At 34.3% G+C, this 22,211-nt stretch overlaps 3 protein-coding genes and 1 long non-coding RNA gene across 6 annotated transcripts; 3 read left to right on the top strand and 1 right to left on the bottom strand.

Moving 5' to 3' along the window:
* Positions 1-726: 726 nt before the first annotated feature.
* On the top strand, positions 727-4,486 carry LOC144567520 (haloacid dehalogenase-like hydrolase domain-containing protein Sgpp). The gene is made up of 5 exons (XM_078317669.1): positions 727-859; positions 1,700-1,808; positions 2,345-2,499; positions 2,904-3,165; positions 3,952-4,486. The coding sequence occupies exons 1-5, from the start codon at positions 834-836 to the stop codon at positions 4,144-4,146; spliced, it is 747 nt and encodes a 248-aa protein (XP_078173795.1). The 5' UTR covers positions 727-833; the 3' UTR covers positions 4,147-4,486.
* Positions 4,487-8,717: 4,231 nt separating this feature from the next.
* On the top strand, positions 8,718-9,234 carry LOC144567302 (uncharacterized). Its single transcript, XR_013515387.1, has 2 exons — positions 8,718-8,816; positions 9,040-9,234. It is a non-coding gene; the product is annotated as an uncharacterized LOC144567302 (long non-coding RNA).
* Positions 9,035-13,087, bottom strand: LOC144567301 (uncharacterized). Its single transcript, XM_078317403.1, has 9 exons — positions 12,749-13,087; positions 12,392-12,636; positions 11,942-12,026; positions 11,302-11,487; positions 10,837-11,007; positions 10,264-10,464; positions 10,016-10,187; positions 9,514-9,685; positions 9,035-9,336 (listed from the first exon to the last, which is right to left on the bottom strand). The coding sequence occupies exons 1-9, from the start codon at positions 13,040-13,042 to the stop codon at positions 9,243-9,245; spliced, it is 1,620 nt and encodes a 539-aa protein (XP_078173529.1). The 5' UTR covers positions 13,043-13,087; the 3' UTR covers positions 9,035-9,242.
* Positions 13,088-14,488: 1,401 nt separating this feature from the next.
* On the top strand, positions 14,489-20,518 carry PAS1 (FKBP-type peptidyl-prolyl cis-trans isomerase family protein). 3 transcript variants are annotated; one of them, XM_078317287.1, is made up of 20 exons: positions 14,489-14,684; positions 14,781-14,865; positions 15,473-15,542; positions 15,897-15,980; positions 16,726-16,848; positions 16,980-17,012; positions 17,152-17,210; positions 17,576-17,657; positions 17,761-17,919; positions 18,029-18,086; positions 18,203-18,351; positions 18,448-18,548; positions 18,638-18,707; positions 18,801-18,860; positions 19,010-19,066; positions 19,289-19,357; positions 19,462-19,539; positions 19,640-19,741; positions 19,860-19,931; positions 20,031-20,518. In XM_078317287.1, the coding sequence occupies exons 5-20, from the start codon at positions 16,732-16,734 to the stop codon at positions 20,310-20,312; spliced, it is 1,548 nt and encodes a 515-aa protein (XP_078173413.1). In that variant the 5' UTR covers positions 14,489-14,684; positions 14,781-14,865; positions 15,473-15,542; positions 15,897-15,980; positions 16,726-16,731; the 3' UTR covers positions 20,313-20,518. The 3 variants fall into 3 exon arrangements, with proteins under 3 accessions (XP_078173413.1, XP_078173411.1, XP_078173412.1); XM_078317285.1 differs by having other exon boundaries at positions 14,504-14,684; positions 15,897-15,994; XM_078317286.1 differs by having other exon boundaries at positions 14,508-14,684; positions 15,897-15,994; positions 16,980-17,016; positions 17,156-17,210.
* The last annotated feature ends 1,693 nt before the right edge of the window (positions 20,519-22,211 follow it).

Raw genomic sequence — 22,211 nt, 5'->3', positions numbered from 1 at the left:
TTACATTTTTTTGAAATTTTTTTACTATTTATTACGTATTTTATAAAAACTAGTCAATTTTAAACCATTAAATTTTTTAGTCAGTAAACTATTAAGACATATTCGGTAGGAGTTTCCATTAAAATTCTCGGAAAAATAAATTTATGGGTATTTTTTTTCTGATGAAATGTTCGGAGGCTCAACTTTAATTCCAATTTCCATCGCCCATTCCCATTCCATTCTCGAAGTTTTTTTTCCCTCTGAAATGCTGAGAAAGAAGGTGGTTAATTTTACATTTGATTAAATCAGGTCTAATTTTGCATTTGCTTAATTTACTATAGACATATAGTTATTAATCAGCGAAGAGATCTTTGGTACCTATATTTTTCCAAGGCAATGTAAATTTGAGCTCTATGCAAACTGTTACAGAATTTAGATTGCAAAGTGGTTAAATTGGTACATATAATTTAGGTTGCACATTTTCACATTCACTTATTTATTTATTTTAGAGTCCGATGTGTACAATTATATTATTGTTTGGGACAGAGAAGAAGAAGAAGAGAACATTTACTTTTAGGCCCACCATGTTGTGCCAACTTGAAGAATATTTTCGTCCCTGCACTTGGATTATATCCTAAATTTGTTAACACCTCTACTTCTGACCGAATCTGTCAGTGACACATAGTGAAGGCTCCGAATCCGATACCGCTAGTAAGTTCTCGCGTTCCACGTCAACTGGCGTTGTGGGGTCAGAAATGTAAAAGAGCCCCCATTCCTCGGGAGTCTCGGTGGGGGAGAGCAGAGAAAACAAAGTATTCAATTAGAAAAAAACAAAGTAGACATCTGGCACAACAATGGCGAGCGATCCAACCCCTGAAAGGTACAGATTGCACTTCAAATTATTTCGATTTCGATTCAAAATGGTAGGCACAGGAATTCCCTTTTCTATTTTCTTCTCGGATATTCAATATTTCGTGTATCTATTGTTCGCGTAATTGACTTCAAGCTAGGTTTTTGGAATTACTTTGATGTAATCATTGTCTTATGAGAGGTAATCGTGTCGTTGAACAGATCAGTCTCGTTTTATTTGTTAATTTTTTTTTTTTCAATACTACTATGTGGCTATCGAGCTTCAACTATGTAACTAATACCTACGGGTTTCTCTCAAAAAAAAAAAACTATGTAACTAATTATCCTTGGTGAAGCAACAGTGGCCAGTGGTAGTTGTCGCCTGGTTAGAGTTTGTATAGAAGGGTTGTTAATAGGTTTGTCCATTTATGAAAACGAATTAGTAATTATAATATGAATCCACAATATAGATGACGATAACCAACGTGCATCTGCTATATGGATCTTGTTAGCAGATCTGCTAGCTTATGGATTTCAAATCAATATTATCCAAATCCAAAGTACAATGTGACCCTGATAAAAATCTAATTTTTGTGCACTTAAACTGTATTTACAATGTGACTGATCAAATTTGCATTGCAAGTGTAAATCCAGTTTTATTGCCCTGATTTGTGAATTGCAACTCCTACTGATGATAAATTGCAATTTTTCAAAAGTTAGCTTTACAAACTCAAATGCATGCCATTACAATAAGGAAACATGCACACTGAACAGGTCTTTTCTTGCGAGAACATGCAAGATAGGCTTGGTTTTTAATAATGAAAATGCAAGGAATGATGAGTCAGATTTCTTTTTCTTTTTCTTCTTGTAGATCTCTTACTAAGCTCGTACCTCTTGAGGCTATTTTCTTTGACATAGATGGCACGCTTTGCGATTCAGACCCTCTCCATCATATAGCTTATCAGGATGTTCTTTCAGAGGTGCCAAAATTATTATCAAACAAACTTTCAATATTTTTTTTCTAGTTTTAATGTCAATTAGTTTTTTCCTTCCTTATTTTTTATAATTTAGCCTCGATGGAGTACCAACTCCATTGCAAATAAAATCATATTATTACCGCAGTTATTCTTTTCCTTTCTAAAAGTATTTTGTTGGTTGCATCTAATGAAGATGCATATTAGACAAGATAATTGAATTAATACATAAATGTTTTACAGTTCTTCTTTGTTTTTGTTCAATTTTCTAAGAGACCACTATGGAACCAATAGCAATCATAAGTCTGGTAACATTAAACCACAGAATAAATGTATATATCTTGTACTTCTCTTGTCGACATAGGTGATTGTTTTTACCCTTTTGTGTGTGTGTGCCTTTATTTTATGATTGTGATTGGGTTTCATTTCTAGTCTATTCCAACTTGTTTGGGACGAAAGGCTTGGTTGTCGTGTGTGTGTCTGTGTATGTGTGTTTAATCGAGAGAGAGACATGGTTTGACAAAGACAATATTATGTTTTAGATTGGATATAACAATGGGGTGCCAATAGATGAAGAGTTTTTCATCAACAATATAGCGGGAAGGAGTGATGAAGAAGCTGCTAAGAACTTGTTTCCTGATTGGGATCTAGAGAAAGGTCTGGAGATCATCAACAAAAAGGACGTCCGCTATCGTGTGTATGCAAATTTCCAACAAGATCAATCTCAAATCTTGATATCACAGTAACTGTGTCCTGTTCTGGCATGTACCACTGAGTACCTGTTGGTTTGAGGCCTTTAAGGGTATACCAGTTTGGCATATGACTTCATAATTACATCTTAAGAACAAAAGGACTTTTCACTTTTCATGTTCAAAAAAAGGAAAAAGAGAAGAACAGAAAATTGGTACTTCGGCTGTTATGTTCAGAAACCATATGTTTGTACGAATTAGGTCAGCTATTATCATGCACCTGGTACCTGGATAGTTGGCCAACACCATGTTTAAATTATACCAGTCATACCAGACTCGTTCAATTTTATAAAGTAAATATTCGCCTTTGTAGTTTTTATCTTCTTCTTTTTCTTTTCTTTTTCATTTGAAGTCTGGCATCACAGAATTTGGAGCCAGTGAAGGGGCTCTATGATGTCATTAAGTGGGTCCGTGAGCGAGGCCTAAAGCGGGCTGCAGTGACCAATGCACCTAGAATCAATGCTGAGTTGATGATTTCCAAGCTTGGCCTCTCAGATTTTTTTCAAGTAGTGATTATTGGATCAGAATGTGAAAGATCGAAACCCTTTCCTGATCCTTACCTGACAGCTCTTAAGGAAATGAATGTATCCCCTGATCACACCTTTATCTTTGAGGTCCTTTCTTTCTTATCGCATTTTATACTTGTAATTTGAACTTTATAATAAAAGAGTAACTATTCTAATATGAGGAGGGTTTAAATGCCTCCATTTAGAACTACAATAACTTTAAAATGAAAACTTAAATGTCAAAATATAACCGTTACATGTGATCTATATCATTTTCTCTATGCACTCGTTATTGTGACATTTTGATTTGTTTTGATTAGCATCAAGAACTTGCAAAAATACACCCATGTGGATAAATTCTGGACATTGATTTTTCAACTTATCAATTTATGTAAAACCAAAATCGAAAAGTTATATTTTTATGTGCATGTAGAGAAAGTAATGTAGATCAACGGTTTCATTTTGACATATAAATTTTAGAATATTTGTTATTAGAAATTAAAAGGTGGAGGCATGATGGAGGCGCAAAAAATGGGGGCATTTGAACCCTACTCTTCTAATATACATTCTGTTAGCATATATTTCTTCTGTTAGGTGTTGTGGTTGACAGTTTCTTAAAGCAATATTTCTGTACAAGTTTACTTTACCACATAGTTCATCGAGGATTTTGCTGAAGGAAACTGGTTAAAAGAAAAAAGAAAGAGGTTCATTAGGCTTAATTTCTGTGTGTAACTCGGGTAGTCCCTAGCAGTAGACCATATGGATATCATGCCTGGAGTGTCCGTACATTTATTTCCTGTCAAGTCATTTGTTTAGACGTTTAGTACAAACCAAACTGTTTTGTATCATCTTAAACTATTACTAAAAAGCCCCATTCATAAACCATGGCTACAGGATTCTCCATCAGGTATAAGAGCCGGGGTGGCAGCAGGGATCCCAGTAATTGGAGTGGCCACAAGAAATCCTGAGAATTCTCTCCTGGAAGCAGGGGCCACCTTGCTTGTAAAAGACTATTCAGACCCCAAGCTTTGGAGTGCTCTACAAGAGCTTGACAGCGCAGAGGCAAAGTTGAAGGAGAAAAATGCTTAACTATAAAAAGCTTCACATTTATTATTTTTTCATGATTTAAATGAGTAATAAAATATTTGAATAAAACAGTTGGGCAGGTGCCATATAATTTGACAGGGCAAGGGTTTGTTCTCAATTCTTCATTGTTAAGTCGTATAATAGATGATACATAAATTACTGTTTTTATGAGTTTCTTATTTTTCTGGTATTTATGGCACAGCGCACTGCAACAGATAATTCATAATTGGCATAGGTTTTTTTTTTTTTTTTTTTTGGTATATGCCGTCTTAGTCTACCTCTATAGAACCAAAGATGTGTGCAATTTTTCAAAATAAGTATATTATGTGATTGAGAAGATTCTTTATCATTGTTATACATTTATATTATAGAGAGAGATGAAATTGAATCTTTAGATATAATTTTATTTTATTTTTAAGTTAGTTGATTAAGTATTATAAGAGATGTAGCTTTTATTTAATTTTTTTCTGCTCAATACTCTTCGAGTAATTTCATTTTTTTTTTTTTTACTCTTTTGATTGTAACTTATTTTTAATTATCAATAAAACATAAAATTAGAGGCTAGCTCGTATCTTATTTTTACAACAACAACAAAAAAAAAAGCGACCGCTCACCGCTTTTCCAAGCAAAATAATAAAAAAAAAACTTCTTCTAGGCATTATATAAGAAAAAACTAAGGATTTGTACATCATTTCAAACGATCGGCTCTCTCCTATCTGTCAATTGGTGATGGCAGCATGAGGTACTTTTATTTGGTGGATTTGTGTAACATTACGCAAAATACGTATACGAGATTAATATATGAAAATAAAGTACAAAATGTCTGGACATATTTTTCAGTCAAATATGTTACATTCAAAGAACAAGTGACATTTCTTTTTAATACATTAGTGAGATAATTAAGTTGTTTTGAAATTTATTACTATCAATCTGATTATTTAGAATTTTGTTTGATTAATAAAATATGTTTATTGGTTTCAAGTTGTAAAATATTTACAAGTAAATATTGAAACGTCATAAATAGAAATTTTATAAGGTACAAGATATTTAAAATTTTGTAATGTGATTAAGTATATTTTTTAATTAATTTTGGACTGATTTTCGAAGTGTCAAAAGTGAAAGGTTAAAATTGTAAAAGGTGGAAAATCTCAATGTCAAATTGATAAAATAGGAAATGGACCCACATGACAATTCAATTTGATTTTGTACAAGTTTTCATTTAATTTCTTTCTATATATGGATCAAAATATTTTTATCTCTATTGCGTGGCAAAACTATATTGCTCCAGCAGCTACTAAAGTCACCTAAGCTGCTTCTATATATTTTTAACCCCACTTAGCTTGTTATCTACTTGTTATGTTTCTTATTAGTTTTGTTTATCTTGTCCCCTCTTCGAAATATAGCAGAGAAATTATCTCTCTCTCTCTGTTGAAGTAGGAAGCAAATCATATAATTTTATTGTAAATTCAAATTGAAAGAAATCTTGTTTAAATGTGTAGTGGTGATAATCTTTACAAATGAACTTATATATTTGAAACTATGATATGGTCATTCCTTTTTCTTAATGAATATGGTTTTGATATGTGGTGCAATTGTTAAATGAATACAAATTTTGATGTTGGGTATTCCGAAATTAGTACAAACAAATACCAGTCTTATTGTGGGTATTGGTATGCTATTTTATATTTTAAGGACTTGATAGGAAAAGAAATATAAAAGGGAAGGTATAAATTGCAAAGTTCCAATATATTGGTAAATAGGGATCAAACGGATTTAAATATATAAGCTTAATGTTGTGACAGTTTAATTGAAACTTGATAAAATAATGTGTGCTAATGAATTTGCTTGAGACCTCTATTTCTTATGTGCTATTTTAATTGAATGTGAACCTGATAATTATGGTTGTGTTTTTCTTATTTCTGTCTGTTTTGGGTTTCAGATACCTAGACAATAACCAAGTTACATGGGTCATCTAATTCTCAGATTTTTAGATTATAACTCAACCCTACTTGTACCTTTTCGGTACCGAAATCCATTTGCTTTGTACCAGTGGTTTAATTGTTTTCTATTGCTTTGCTCAAGGGGTTTGCAGGGTATTTGGTATGATATGGGAATTGGTACCTATCCGTATCGGTTTTAATGTGGTTATTGGTATACTCATCTAAGCTTTAAGGGGTATATTGTAATAGAAATAGGACAGGGAAGGGGGAATTTGCAAAGGTACAATGAATTGGTAAATTAAACTTGTCGAAGGGGTCTCGGTGCAAAGTTACATGTTTAGTAACAATGTCGGTTGGAATTTAAAGAATAAATTGTGAATTAAATTATGAGCTTTTGTGCCTTTGACTTGAAAAGGATAAATTTAAGGAGAATAGCATATATCTCATTTACACTAGACTGTACCCGAAAATGAACAATGAGAATAAATTGAACTTGGACCTTGACTTTATTTGAACACTTGAAGTATTGATCAGGATATATATATTATTATGATATAGGCAAATTAAGTAAGAGATTGATGAGACATAATGTGCAAAAAGAATAGACTATTAGCAAAGCTCACCTGTTGCCCTACGATATCAGTTACAAGGTTATTGGATTAGTCTGAGATTTATAATTAGGAATTAAATCATAACTCGTTGTGCATTTTGAATATTTGATTGACTGCATTGATTGAACTGTTGCATCATATGCATAACCCAATAAAATTGAAACTGAATTACAGGTAAGTCTATTGACTGTCATGTTGATATTGTTTATCGATTGGATGATTATTATTGCAAATGATTGATTGAGATCACAGTGATTGAATTGATTAAATATTAATACTGTAATCCTTGAACCTCCATATAGTGGAGAAAAAAGATTAATATATCATAAAGTCTAGCTAGCTACTAGACTTTACTCCAGGACTTTTATGCACATATGGTGAATGGCCCCAACTGAATCCAATACCAGTTGGATAGGGGATATTGAATAAATGTGAATTGTAACTGTAATATGTCTTATCATTGATTTTCTTTTCGATAATAACAGTATTGTGATATTGATTTCGTATTGTTTCTGTTAATCAGGTGTCAGGATAGTTAGAACGGTATAAGCCCTGACACGACAGATACATGTTATAGTATCTATCAGTGTTACCAGACTAGAAATTATAAAGTTAAGAAACCAAACGTTACCAGACTTAGTGGTTGTAAAGATTAGGTCCCAAACGTTACCAGACTTAAAGTATTAAAAGATTTTGACCCAAACCATTTATTCTGATAAGATTCTTAAAGTTCTAATTTATTTATGTAATTTTTGTTGTTCAATTGGATACTGTTATTGAGCATTTGCATTCGTCATTATGAAATGAACTGTTTGTTTCTCGTGCGGTGATTTCATTTTGAATATGGATTTCCTTCGAATCCAATAATCTGAGTGGCAATCAGCACTGAGAAATAATTTATTATTTCTCACTCGTTTCTCCTTGTGGGTTAAAGGTTTATTATACGAAGATAAAGAGCACTTCCGGGTTATAATTGACAGCAGGGCCACCTAAAGATATGGGATTTGGAGTTATTTTATCTGACAGGATATAGAGAATATTTCTCTAACATCATCCACTATAAATGTTAGGTAATTCTTGTTAATTATTTGGGATGTGGCAAAAATATAATGGATGCTATTGGCAATGCATAAAAAGATCCATGTCATGTGTTACGTTGAATGATAAATAGACGCGGTAGAATCATCGTGCCTCCAGATCGGGGGTGTGACAATCTGGCTACTGTTTTTTGTACTTCTGTCTAGTAGATCTGGCCACTGTTCATTACTCTGTCTTCATTCAAGCAGGTGCTTCAGTCTATCATATCTTACCATCGTTTCTCGGTGTTTTCGCCTACTCGATCTGGTCATTGCGCTTTCCTTCGACCTCCTGGGATTCAACAAACGATTCGCTTTTTCTTCTCTTCTCTCGAACTCTTCTTCCCCTCTTTGGCAATGGAAGAGTGGGTGGAACGAGCTGTACATATAGTCATTTACTTTTTATGTTGTATGTTTTAGCTTGTGTTGGTGTTTGTGGTGTGCTCTCTTTCTTCTGCTCCTCTTCTCTCTCTCTTCTTTCTGGCTTTCACACTGGCAGCTCTCTATTGGAACCTTTGAATGGTGACTGTTCATATCCGGTTAATTCAGTTCCTGATCAGATTTGATTCAATGCTCTATTGAGACTTCTGAGTGTGGTGACTGTTCCAGTGAATGATTCGGTTTTAGGTCCGGTTTAATTCATCTGATTTACTTTCTTTTTTATTCATTATAATATTTTCATGCGCTCTTTTGATTTTAAAAAAATTGTATTTCTTTGTACGAATTTGTGTGCTCGTGCTATTTTCCATTATATGAACTTTTAAAATAAAAACTATTATCTATGTTAAAATTTACTTGACTGCAAAAAAAATTCATAGAAGTTATTATTACTAAATTTAAGCTTATTCTAGATTTGATATAATTTGTTAAACGAAAAGAATCCTAACAATTAGAAGTGATAGGGTTACTAATTACTGTTTACATAATTTGTTGCAGAATCTGCAATCATTCGGCTCGTTGCAAATTGTAAGAGCATAAATGACACTTTGAGCTATTACAGGCTAAAATGGAAATTTGCCATCACAATACAAGCAATATATTATAGAGTTAGGCTAATATGACACTAGTGTTATATCAAACTAAATAACACCACATCTTAAACTCTTAGATTTGTTTTAAGATTCGTACAAAATGAAGTGCTTGAACAGTAAAAGCGGATAGTACGAATCTTAAAGCAGATCTAAGGGTTTAAGATGTGGTGTTATTTAGTTTGATATAACACTAGTGTCATATTAACCTAACTCTATATTATATATTAAATAACTTCAGCGAAGAGAATTAAACTAAAATTATTAACTCTACAAAATCAGTGGCTACAACCAAAACTCTTCTCCACTAGGAGGCTAAGCCATGCCTCAAATGTGGATTTCATTAATACATTAATGGACAATAAACTATTTTGGCGAAAGGGCTTCCATTATTTTTCTTCGTTTTTTGGTATCAAGGATAAGCAGCAAAATTAACCATCTCTATCATTCATGTTGCTCGTAAATTTGCATGTAAGCTTCAGAGAGAGCTACAATCTGAGGAAGAGTCTCGGTCACATGCAGATCTTGCATTTCATACCTGAAAACAACAATCAAGAAATTATTAATTATTAGGATGACATATTGTTGGCTCCCGATCATTTATACACTTCAACAATTACGTGCATAACCTTCTAAACTCATTAATGCAAGGGCGTTTGATTAAAGAAATAGCATATGATAGATAAGGATTAAAACATGACAAAAAGGATCAAACCATTGCTCCTCTGATTTTCGCTGCACAAAAACTCGATAGCATCCTTCACCTGGTTTTCCATCATGCACAATATTTGCAATTAAGTCATACTTTGATTTTAGCTTCTCATTTCCATTTGGCATTGGCAGAGGGATGTAATCCTTTAACTCGAGATTTTTCACCGGAAAGTTAACTGGCTCGAGGAAAACAGATGACGTAGATTAATATAATAATAAATACATAAAACAGCAGGGACTTGTGAGATTAAATTACTTACAAATAAATATTACATTAACAGATGGGATCTGTCAATTAGTGTTATGCAAGAAAATGAACTGTTTTGCATTATGTTCGTCATTAATTATCTTATGTTAAAAAGTAGTTAATCAACTCCACAAACTTGGAAAAAATATTGATGCATTTTAAGTTGTCCTCACTAGATTTTTAACATAAATAATAGACAGAGAAGAGAGTGCATGGGAGTTTGGGGGTGGGGGAGGAGAGAATTGAATTCATCAAGTACCAATGGTAGGATTCTTCTCCATGAAGAAATTATTCTTGGTGAACCGGCGCATGTGTAAGATAAGATACTTGGGGAGCCTAATGACACGATATCTCATTCTAGCAATGCATGGCCTCACCACCTCTGTCACTGTCTTTCCATCAAACTTCGTCAATATATTAAAAAGAGGAATCTGTACGAACACAAGAATCAAATTAAGTACAAAGCTGTGTGCATGACATAAAATAAAAAAAATTTGAAAGGTATACCTGAGGAATGATGTTTTTCTCCATAGCATCCTTGAAAAGGGGTGGAGGCGGCAAATCGAGACCAAGCATCAGGAACGGTACTCGAGACGTCTCAGACATGACATCTTCATTTGCTGCTTTATTATTGTTTCCTTCACTGCCATTTTCCTTATTTTCTGCACCAGGCCTTCTAGGGATCTCTTTAACAACTTCAAGCTCCCCCTGCCAATATATAACACAATTAAGAGGAATATTTTAAAAAATAGGAAAACAAAAATTTATGAAAAAAAAAACTAGCTGTAACAGATAAAAACTGTGCCAGCACCATCAGGTAGTCTACTACTATATTTGATCTTGTTCTTTTCTTTATGCAGGTGTGTGCTTTTCTGATCTTTTGTTACCCCCCCCCCCCCCCCCCCCCCCCACCACCACAACCTGGTTAATTTTTTTTTTCTTTTAATGGGTGTCTATGGAAGGAGGGTGTGGGGTGGGGGGTTTCTTTTATGCAAGGAACAAACAGGGGAGAACTTGGATATTAGAATGTAACTTGTGCAAGAAAGATGTATATAAAATGATCATTATAGGTATGTGAACCTGGAAACAATCATAGATAATGCTCCTGTTCTTCTTCTTTGAGCTCTTTAAGTTTGAATGCAATGTGTTCAGAAGCCAGGACATAAATTCGACTGGGTCAGACTGTACACCAATTTGAAATCGCTTGTTACTGGCCTTCATAACAGCCTGAAGAAACTCATGGGGACTAACCTGGAAAAGAAATGGGTACATTTATGACTATCTACTCGCATAACATGGACAGTATTATATACACAATAGTCCGAACAGTTCACAGGATCTAATGTTTCTATCTGGGAGTAATTTCCCAGGTATTGCATTCATAATTTGATGATACTTATTATCGATAACATTATGAATTTATGATGCCACCTCTATCTAACATGTACGAGTATAGAATATTGCTGCGACCTTGCCACACCTCTATGATATCCTTATCAATATATAAATATTATGTCTAAAGTTCATAGAAGTGAAAAGACCAACCTGGCCCTTGAAATTCCTGGTATGCCATATTTTGCGTGTCAGTTCTCCAAAACGGTGAACAAGAGGGGACTTGCAATGCTTGTAGTTCTCTGGAATGAGAAAGAAATTTCTCAAAGGTGTGACTCTCATCAGTGATTGTATCGTGACATTCATGAAATCTGTCTCCTTGATGTTATTAAGACCGAGCTGTAAAGAGTATGTATGCAAGTACGAAAGGGATTAGTTGAAAGATACTTTTCTGATCTAAAATACTGCAAATTTTGGTTCCCATAGATTTGTACCGAATATGATCTCTCTTGTAGTCATGCATTTTATTTTTTGGTATATTTTTGAATATTGATGAGCTAGGGGTTAATTGAAGAGAGTAATTAAACACCTAAAGAAGCCAATACAGTCTGGTACATTGTCGGTTAGGTACTGGACTGAAACAGTTGAATTTCATGTTAACCACCATATACGAGCAAAATCAAAGAGGAAAAAAAACACAACTATCTCTGTCAGGTAGACATGCCGTAGAGCTTGTTGCATTAAATTATATGTTTTTTCCTTCTACATTAGCAAGTCGAAACCACATCTACAGCCAAAATAACAAAATTCCTTTGTTGAAAACTGCTGAATTAGAATTTGGTGAAAAATTTACCATTCCAGGCAGATAATCAGATCCATCTAGTGCCCTCGACCATTGCCTGTTCTGATCCAGATGTGCTACTTGTTCCCTCATAAACCTGTGTAAAACAAATAAAAGTCTTAGATTACACACAAAAATTCATACAGGTGTTTGATGTCTACAAAAGAATATGGATTAGGCTGAATTGCATCATCCTTTTGCTCATATAGGTTTGTTGTTACCTGAAATCTCTAACCAGAAAAAACAATGCATAACTGTTTTTTATATGAAGGTTGAGTGAAGTGGGTTCAGTCAAGGCTTAAATTGCAACAACCTGATATAAATACTACAGTTTCTTGGATGGAAATAATCATGATTTGATGCCCAAGCGGACTAAATCAGAGCTTACTTCACCATTAGTAGAAAAGGCTCAGTTTGCAAGAATTCAACATTGTTATTCAAATGAAAAAAAAAAACAGTTACCTTGGGTTCAGAACATGTCTGATGTCATCCAAAGAGGGGTCATTAATTTCATAACCATCGGGGAGGCAATAAACCTTCTCTGTTTGAAGGTTGATAAACACATGGTGACCCGCTTCCAGACTGTGTGTGTAGGCATGAGACTTAAGGCCTCTCCCTTGAAAATACTTGCCACAAACCAAACAGGCGTACACATTCAGATTTGATAGTGAGATAGAGCAAAACTTCTCGAAATCAAAGTCCAAAACCTACAATTTAATTAGAACAACAAATGAAATCATTTACTAGTGCCAGCAATTATAGCATTTTGTTTGTTTGTTTGTTCTTTAATCTGAGATAGATCGCAGAGGAAAATCTAACCTGGCGGTTAACAGTATCAAGGTATGGGCAGTCCTTTCTAACCTCCACATTGCGGTGCCCCCTAACAAGCACCTGTTGATCCTCCTCTCCATTCGCTTCTTGCACTTCAGCTCCATTGAGTTGTTCGTGTTGCTCTCCTGGCTTCAGCTCCTCTTGCTCGATGTGATTGCTTACCTCTAGCTGCGCACCATTTTCATCCGACAGCCGTTGACGCTTGGGATGGTCTGAGGCAGCTGCCGTTTCGTTGGATGGTCCCTCGGTGTCAGCTTGCCTTCTCTTTCTCGATTCTTCCATTGAGAAAAGAGAAACCCTAGGCAATGGCTTCAGTTCTGCTTAAAGACCGGCTGGTTTTTGTTTTATAAAACCGTACGTTGAACCAAACTAATTTAAAAACCCGGTTCAAAACAGATTTTGCGCATTTTTCCAAGTTTGTTCGTTTTCCTTGCCTTTTCTTCTTTAATTTCCTTGAAAGAACTGACAATTTAGCACTTCTTTCTCGTTTCTCCTTTAATTTCCTCTCGGGACTCGGGTGCCAATTTGGATTCCTCTCTCAATCTATTTTTATCGTATTGCACGGTGGCTAGCTCAATCAAAACTAAATGCATGGAAGAAGTAAATTAAAAGTAAATGCAATCATATCATATATATATATATATATATATATAGAGTACGGCTAACGCGCTTCCTCTAGCATATGAGCCGAAATGCTTCCGATAGAAATTTGAAATTTCAAAATCCAAAAAGTCGATCTGAACCGTTCATCTTCTTCTCCATATTAATATCTGCTTGGAGACCAAATTTTACATTTTTCTGAAATTTTTTACTATTTATTAAGCCACTTTGAAAATCGCTGATCCAATGGTTTTACTGTTTTGTTAAGGCACCGTTGGATCAGCGATTTTCAAAGTGGCTTAATAAATAGTAAAAAAATTCAGAAAAATGTAAAATTTTGTCTCCAAGCAGATATTAATATGGAGAAGGAGATGAACGGTTCAGATCGACATTTTGGATTTTGAAATTTCAAATTTCCACCGGAAGCATTTCGGCCCATATGCTAGAGGAAGCGCGTTAGCCGTACTCTATATATATATATATATATATTATATTAATTATTAAATGTATCTACGATGGCTATGGTGACTGAGCTTCAATATATATTTCTCTAAACTTTTAGCAGCCAACTAAAGGATAGGGTGCCATGCATGTCAAACTTCATGTGCAGACTTCATGTGATGGCTATGGTAAGCTATCACCTCTATTACCATGATACTAATCGTAGCTGGTATATACACTGTCATTGTGGCTTGTTCTCGTGTCATATTATGCATTAAAAAAAATCTTAACATCAATTGGAGGTTTATTACATGAGCCTGAATGCAGAGTCTGAGCGTACATGAAAAAAAAAAAAAAAAACTATGTTATCATACGTTACTCGTGAACACATACTTTCAAAAAGGTATATGACACAGAAATAAATTTAATGAAAAATAAAATATTTAGGAATTTATTGAGAATATTTTTTTTCTCAGAAAATGAGTAATTTTAATCGTCAAATTTGAACTTTAGAAATGTTGAATTCTCGATAAGTTTTGGTTCAAGTCAACGATCAGTCGATTAGCCGAATTTTATGTGAAAAGAAACCTCTCTCTCTCTCTCTCTCTCTCTCTCTCTCTCCTCTATAAGAAATATTTGCGTACAGGTACAGGTCGCTAGTTCTTTCAACTCAACGCTGTCCTCCAGCAAAGGTAGCAAGTGAGCAACCCGTTACCTATCCCAACTAAATCTAACCACCACACCACACTTAAATCTCAAATCCCTCCATTTTTGGCGCAGCAGCAGCTAGCTCGTGTTGGCGTGTTGGTTCTGCCATGGCTGACGATGCTTACTCTGATTTCTCTGGCACAAAGAAGAAAACTTCTGAAGAGGCCGAGAAGAGGTAACACCCCCACCCCGGTCTTATTCTTTCTCGATCCTACTAATTTACTGATTGATAGCCTAAATTGACTGATGAATCGCATTTTCCTGGGTGAAGGAGAGAGAAGATCAAGCCAGGGAGTTTGATGAAGGCGACTGTCCTTTCTGGAAATGGAGATGCAAAGCCTTCTGACGACGACCAGGTCTGATTTCGTTTCTTACCTCTCATTATTCTAATTATTTATGAGATATGTCAAAACTAGAAATACAAGTAAGAAAACCTGAATGCTTCATCAAAGTTCACGAGATTTGAACTAATGATTGTTTTTGCATTTTGACAAAGCTGATCGAACAATTTTTGCTGACCAGTTAACAGAATTCTATGACTTTAGTTTATCAAAAGAGATTTCCATGGACAGTGTTACATCTAACCTTATGTGAGGAAGCTGTTTATATGACAGCTATAACAGTGGTTATGTGTGAATGAGCTGAAATTAGCCTCCAATGTCGGGGTACACATGTATTCAGGATCCTCCCAAGTCCTTGATGTCAGCGGCCTGTTTTGTCACAAGCCTTAATCATAAGTTCATCCTATTTGGCCAACTTGTGATTAAGCGAGATGGAACCTTGCAGGCGACCGAACTGACACGACTTAGGCTTATACCACTTCGGTGATCTTAGCAAAGGCTTCCCCTTTGTGAGACCTTTATGGGCCTGCCGATGCTTTGCAGGCCTAAGACCCATTAGCCCTGTTGTATTGTATAGGATTTGTCTTTTTTAGATGTTGTAATTTGTAGTCAATTTGTGCAGGTGATCTTTCATTATACTGTAAGAACAGCAGAGGGAGCTGTTGTCTACTCTACCAGAACTGAATATGGAGGTAAACATGCCTCTTAATGACATCTTCTATAGTTTATATTGAGTATTTTGCGAAGTTTACTACTCGCATCAAGCTATTTACTGATTATACTCCATTTACAGTCTCGGATTGTACTGGTATTTGTAAGTAATAATATCGAGATTTCGACTATACTACCTAGGTTAGCTGCCTTGTTTATATTTAAATTTTTTGTAGGCCTGATTCTGTGCTGTCTCAGTACTAGTATGAATGATCTGTGAAGAAGTAGCTAGTAAATCAATCCTTATACTTGGTTTGATTTCTACCTTTCTTCCTACTGTGAGTAAACTTATTATTTACTAAAACTGATTGTTTCTTCCACTTATATAATATCAGGGAAAGGGAAGCCTCAAAGACTTGTATTAGGAAAGAGCAAGATGATTCTTGGTTTTGCTGAAGCCTTTCCCACTATGTTAAAGGGTGAAATATCTATAGTATGCATATATTCTCATTTTTTAAAACCTCTTGTAATCTATTTATTTATTAAATATCTTGTTTGTTTTATTTTACAATTGTAGATTCATTTATTTCAGACTAGTAATATGCCTTTGCGCCATGGCGGCCAAACCCTTTAACAATGAATAAAGAATGCATAGTAGAAACTAAAATCTAGTTAAATGTTAAATAAAGAGGGGACAAAAGGAATAAGGCAAGAAAAATGCAAACTAGTAAAGAAATAAAAGAAACATGAAAATTGAAAGTTCTTCTGTTCTATACTTAGGCGCTATACTGCTATCTCTTTCTTTCAGTTCGTATAAGCCAAATTCATTCTTCTACGGATGAAATTCAATGGAGGATATTATGTTTTGATCATCCTTTTATAACTCTCCTCTTATATGCTACATTATTTCCTTCTACATACTTAGAAAAGCTGCTACAGATATCAACCTTCTATTACGTTCTTGAACATTTTTCCTTTCGACCTATTAACTTTAGGATTTCCTTTTAGAATATTAACTTTGCATTCCTCCATTACACCACCGAGGAGATATTTACAGATGAGCCATACAAAATCTTTCATGTGGATAATAAGAATTGGGAAGGAAAAGAAAGAGCAAACTCTATATGAAGGAGGGAGAAGTTTCTCTAATTTTAAAGAAAAAGTACCAAAAAGAAGTTTCTCTATGAAATAGTGTTACATGATTTCATTGTTTGGTTGTTTCAGTTCAAGATGAAGCCTGAAATACACTACGCAGAAGAAGATTGCCCAGTTCAAACTCCAGATGGCTTCCCAAAAGATGACGAGCTTAATTTTGAAATCAACTTGTTGGACTTCTCTAAATCCAAGGTATGTGAAATCGTTTTTATCTTATTTCAGCACAAAAAAGGAAAAAAAAAGGAAAAAATAAAAGTTTGAACTCTCTGAAGGGGAGTGTACTTTTCTTTATTTAGTCTTTATATATTATACCTTGTTTCCAGGTCATAAGAGAGGATTTTGGAGTAGTGAAGACAGTAAGTTCATCCATCTTTTAGAAAATTTCTCCAATAAATATTCTCTTTTGGATATCCTCAGTAGACCTTTTAGGTATACTGTATACATGTAGCACTGAATTGAATATCTGCCCTTGTTATGTGATGTGATGGAGAATAGGCAGTTTCAGAAGGACAAGGTTGGGAGTCTCCTAGAATACCTTATGAAGTGACAGCACGGTAATCTCCCTCCTGTTTTTTTTGTTAATTTTACTCTTGATTACTAAGCAAAACAAATCATTAGCGGTGCCCTAAACATCATGAAAAGAAGCGGCCACTATTTTGACTCGAACCGTGCATATTTATATCTGACAGTTGCTTCTTGAGTGCCGATCAGTACATTAGCAGCAATTTTGTTTCTTACTGGAAAGAGGACAAACATTCGAGCTGCTATATATAGTACTGGTGGCATGTCTGTTGATAAGAGCACGTTGCCATGAGTAGTCTGACTACATAAACTTTATATATATTTTGAACGAATCTTCACTCTGTGATTGAATGTAGCTGCTCTTTGTATATATATTTTTTTTATTTTTAATTTGCAGAGTTTCTGCAAGTACACTCGATGGAAAAGTAATTTTGCCATCTAAGGAAGAGCCTTATTTCTTCACTTTTGGTAAATCTGAGGTTAGAAATTCTGCTTTGTCTTTTTGCTTGATATATATTTTTGCCTTCAGTGTAAGTGACTTTTCAAGGGTCCCTTTGTATATGCCTTTTTGTTGTACTTTAGGTCCCTGAAGGGCTTGAAATTGGCATTGGTAGCATGACAAAGAGTGAGAAGGCTAAGATTTATGCTACTAGGGACTATTTATCAAAATCAACTCTCATGCCATCAGTTGAAGGTCTCGAAGAGGTTCTCTTTGAGGTTGAACTCGTTCATTTTATCCAGGTAGAAATCATTTTTTTTTATCACACTCAATCAAATGACATACGTATAGCATTATAGGTTAGTTAGAAGCACTGACGAATTTGTTTGGCTTGACAATTATTCTGATCAGGTGAGAGACATGCTCGGGGACGGGCGCCTTATTAAAAGGCGTATAGTCGATGGAAGAGGTCTTAATTAACTATTACTATTTACCTATGCTTTTATTTACATTGTTCTAATACACCATCTCACATTTAACTTGTTGTAATTGTTCTTGTCTGGTTTGGCTGACTTGCTTTTGCAGGTGACTTCCCAATGGACTGCCCCCTCCATGATAGCTTGTTAAAGGTGCATTACAGGGGTATGCTATTAAATGAAGAAAAGACTGTGTTTTATGATACAAAAGTTGACAACAATGGCGAGCCTTTAGAGTTCTCTTCTGGAGAAGGCCTTGTAAGTCCGTTTACCCGCATCTGGCCCACATTTTCTCCTTGTCCTTCCTTCCATTCTGGTTTGCACACTATTTGGGTAACTTTGTCAAATTGACAGGTGCCTGGAGGTCTAGAAATGGCTGTCCGGCTAATGCTTCCTGGTGAAGTATGTTCGGTCACTTGTCCTCCAGATTATGCATATGACAAATTTAAGCCAAGGTTTATTCTTTATTGTTTTCTAGATTTTGTTTTTGTCCATGTGTTGGAAAATGGAAATACATTAACTGAGTTGATGTTGCTTAATGCAGACCAGATAAAGTTCCGGAAGGGGCTCATGTTCGGTGGGAGATTGAGCTCCTTGGCTTTGAGAAACCGAAAGTTTGTATTTTCATTGCTCTTTTTTTCATTTAATTTTTGTAACCTGAGATAATTTCATTTTGCAATTATATACTTGTACAATTACACGTGCAGGATTGGACAGGCTTAACATTTAATGAGATCATGGAAGAGGCCGATAAAATAAAGAATACCGTACACAAATCATCTTTCTTCATTAATTTACTTATTTATTTGTTACTTTTGAATTATTTTTCAAGTGAATGTTCTGATGTAGTTATCAAAATATAATCAGTAATTTTTATGATGAAAAAGTGATTGTGAATTGTGCTATTTTCTCTCAGGGAAACAGACTGTTCAAAGAGGGGAAATTTGAACTTGCCAAGGCCAAGTATGAGAAGGCATGTTTCTTTAGCATTCTGTGCTTCTACCAGCACTACTTGTTACTAGTCTTGGCCGTATTAAATAATTTGTAGTTGTTAGTTATCATTCAAGTAATGATTAGAACTTAGAAATAGGGAAATTATAGTGGGCTTTTTTCCCTTTCTTTCTCCTCTTGCTTTTACCAGAAATAAGCTTTAGTTATACTAATCGTCTCATTTTTATTTTCTTATTTTGTATAGGTACTTCGGGAGTATAACCATGTTAATCCACAAGATGACGAGGAAGGAAAAATCTTTGTTAATTCAAGAGTAAGACAAACTTTTTAACCTGCTTAAGGATTTGGTTGTACTGTACCGATATAGATAAGAAAAGATTCTCAGAATTAATTTCCATGTACCTATTTTAATCTCAGAATTTGTTGCATCTCAATGTGGCCGCATGCTATCAGAAATTGGGAGAGTGCAGGAAATCCATTGAGTGGTGCAACAAGGTTTTTTATTATTTTTATTATTTAAGTACCAATTGCCTCATATGTTATTTTATCAGATATTTTTCAATTCAGTGATGAATTACTCTAATCTATGTCATAGGTTTTGGACGGAAATCCAGTACATGTAAAAGCATTGTACAGGAGAGGCATGGCCCATATGCAAGCTGGTGATTTTGAAGAAGCAAAACTAGATTTTGAGGCGGTTGGTTTGAACATTACCTTTTTTGTTCTTTTCAATTCTTAATGTCTCGTCTATTGAAATTCTTTCACAAAAATTTAATTTATGAACTAATACGGCTTTGACAATTTGACGTATTCAGATGATTAAATTTGACAAGTCTTCGGAGCCTGATGCAACAGCTGCCCTTGCTAAGCTCAAGCTAAAGGAACAGGTTAGATTGATCTCCTCATATCTATCTAACTAATAGTTTAATGAACACGGCATTGTTGTGTATGCCTAATGAATTTGCTGATATAAATGATGACAATAGGAAACAGAGAAAAAGGCGAGGAAGCAATTCAAAGGGCTATTTGACAAGAAACCAGGTGAAATCTCTGAGGTTAAGTCAGATTCCCCAGATGTTAAAGACCCTCGAGACAAGGAAGAAATTGAGTCAGAAAATTTGAAAGATGCTACCAATTCAAACCCTAGTATGCAGAGGGATGCTGAGTTTGCTTTTGAAGGCCAAGGGGTTGGGTTTTTCGGCCGTATCTTTCCTTCTGCCAGGAGAGTTTTCTCCAATCTTGGCATAAATAGGTGTTCCGTTCTTTGAAGTTAATAAATAAAGATAGTTTTCCTATTTCAAAAATAAAAAAATAAAAAAAATGGTTTTTTCTACTTGTCCTAGGACCAGATATTGTGGACCGAACAGAACATGACTATCTTATCACTGACAAATGAAGCAAATGAAGCTATGAGTTTATTATCAGAAACTTTTGCTAAATTCAATTTTTGGTAGTGATGTCATTTTTGTTCGGAGTTGTTCAACTAAAATCATTGAAAGTTCTTTTCGATTGATTTCTCCTCATGCTTGTGCAATGAAAAGCTACAAGTCAAGAATAGTGGTTCAGACCGACTATTTGAATTTTGAAAACATAGATAAATATGTGGGATGTGGTTGGAGCAGTGCATTTTAACCCCACTCTTGTTTTATTTATTAATTGCGCATTTTAAAAAGTAATAATATTTTATTTTGATTTTTTACATGTATTATGCCTGGAATTGAACGCATACGAACAGTAACTGATGTATTCATTCATTTCGGCTCTCTCCAATTTGTACTTGGGAAATAGTTTTAGCTACGTACAATAAATTAAACTTGTGTTCGCCTCCCGTTCAAAAATCAGATGAAGTACAAGTGTCATTTATTAAAAGCAGAGATAATCAAATAATCTCAGTAGCTCTAGAATTGGAGTTAATATACCCATAAGAGCATTTAGATCTCTGAAATGTGGCAGTTTTTAAATCAATTTCAGGAATGTACATAGGTTTTTTATTTAGCAACTTTGCTCTAAAGTTTCTTAATAATAAATCGTTTATAAACTCTAACGTAGCCAAATAATTCACTGAAATTCTTCTCCTGTAATTTATTTACTGATGTGAAAATTAAGAAACTCTAATTTTAGTTTCAGGGATATGGGGGTTTAGAAACTTTCAGAGACAAAATGACGGTCTTGATTTTCAATGAATTATTTTAAACACCACCTGTTCAGATTATTTCTTAATAGTATATTGTGTAATGTGTTAGATTATTGTTCAATACACGTTTGTCTATATCAACATGAAACAACTGTCCGACAGTTGGCTCGTATTTTACCAATTATCAGTGACGGTCTTGATTTTCTTTAAAAAATATATATATAATGACGGTCTTAATTTTTTAGAGTTCAATAGAAGTGTTGGACTTCAATTAATTTCAATTCAATGGAGTTCAATAGGGATGATTTTTAATTGAAATTTGTTGATCGGAATAAAAGTAGAGAAGAATTTAATTCTTCTCTATTTATTGGTTGAAATGGACACATAATAAAAGAGAAATGATTTCATTTGAGTAAAAATGACTTTTATGCCCTTAAAATATATACTTACACCCATTCAATTTTCAGCTTAACGGTAATTCATCAACCAACCAATTTAGCTAGTTTTGGGCATAACATATTTATATCTAAATTGATATTGATACCAAATGATACCAATCTTACTGGTACGGACAGTACTAAATTAATTTAACATTATAATAACGTATTGGACAAAACATCACTGAAGAAAGATTGAAACAATCATACATTTTTTGGACAAAACATCATTGATATTGATACCAAATGATATCAAATTTTACATTTTTTGAAATTTTTTATTATTTATTAAGCAATTTTGAAAGTCGATGATCTGATGGTCCAGAAAATTTTACTGTTTTTGTTCACAGCAAAACAACAATTTTCAAAAATGCTTAATAAATAGTAAAAAATTCCAAAAAATGTAAAATTTGGTCTCCAAGCACATTTCAATATGGATTAAACATCTAACTGTTCGGATCGATCGTTTGGACTTTCAAAATAAAAATACGGCGTGAAGTAGAAATGTGTTTTACTTCGCAACTCACCGTAGCCCATCTCTCTCTCTATATATATATATATATATGAGGAGAGATCAAGTTACAACAATTTTTGAG

Source organism: Carex rostrata, chromosome 16 (assembly GCF_964058835.1).
Source record: "Carex rostrata chromosome 16, lpCarRost1.2, whole genome shotgun sequence".
NCBI lineage: Eukaryota > Viridiplantae > Streptophyta > Magnoliopsida > Poales > Cyperaceae > Carex > Carex rostrata.
Note: the sequence above shows the minus strand (reverse complement) of the source record. Positions and strands in the feature narration are given on the sequence as shown.

Bases quoted from the DNA above. Each gene is read 5' to 3' on its own strand.
- LOC144567520 (XM_078317669.1), top strand. From the start codon at position 834: ATGGCGAGCGATCCAACCCCTGAAAG. The intron at 1,809-2,344 runs GTGCCAAAATTA...ATTATGTTTTAG, and splicing joins ATCAGGATGTTCTTTCAGAG to ATTGGATATAACAATGGGGT. The intron at 3,166-3,951 runs GTCCTTTCTTTC...CCATGGCTACAG, and splicing joins ATCACACCTTTATCTTTGAG to GATTCTCCATCAGGTATAAG.
- LOC144567301 (XM_078317403.1), bottom strand. From the start codon at position 13,042: ATGGAAGAATCGAGAAAGAGAAGGCAAGCTGACACCGAGGGACCATCC. The intron at 12,637-12,748 runs GTTAGATTTTCC...ATTAAATTGTAG, and splicing joins TTGATACTGTTAACCGCCAG to GTTTTGGACTTTGATTTCGA. The intron at 11,488-11,941 runs GTAAATTTTTCA...TACTCTTTACAG, and splicing joins CTGATTATCTGCCTGGAATG to CTCGGTCTTAATAACATCAA.
- PAS1 (XM_078317285.1), top strand. From the start codon at position 14,617: ATGGCTGACGATGCTTACTCTGATTTCTCTGGCACAAAGAAGAAAACT. The intron at 19,742-19,859 runs GTTGGTTTGAAC...TGACGTATTCAG, and splicing joins CAAAACTAGATTTTGAGGCG to ATGATTAAATTTGACAAGTC. The intron at 19,932-20,030 runs GTTAGATTGATC...TGATGACAATAG, and splicing joins AGCTCAAGCTAAAGGAACAG to GAAACAGAGAAAAAGGCGAG.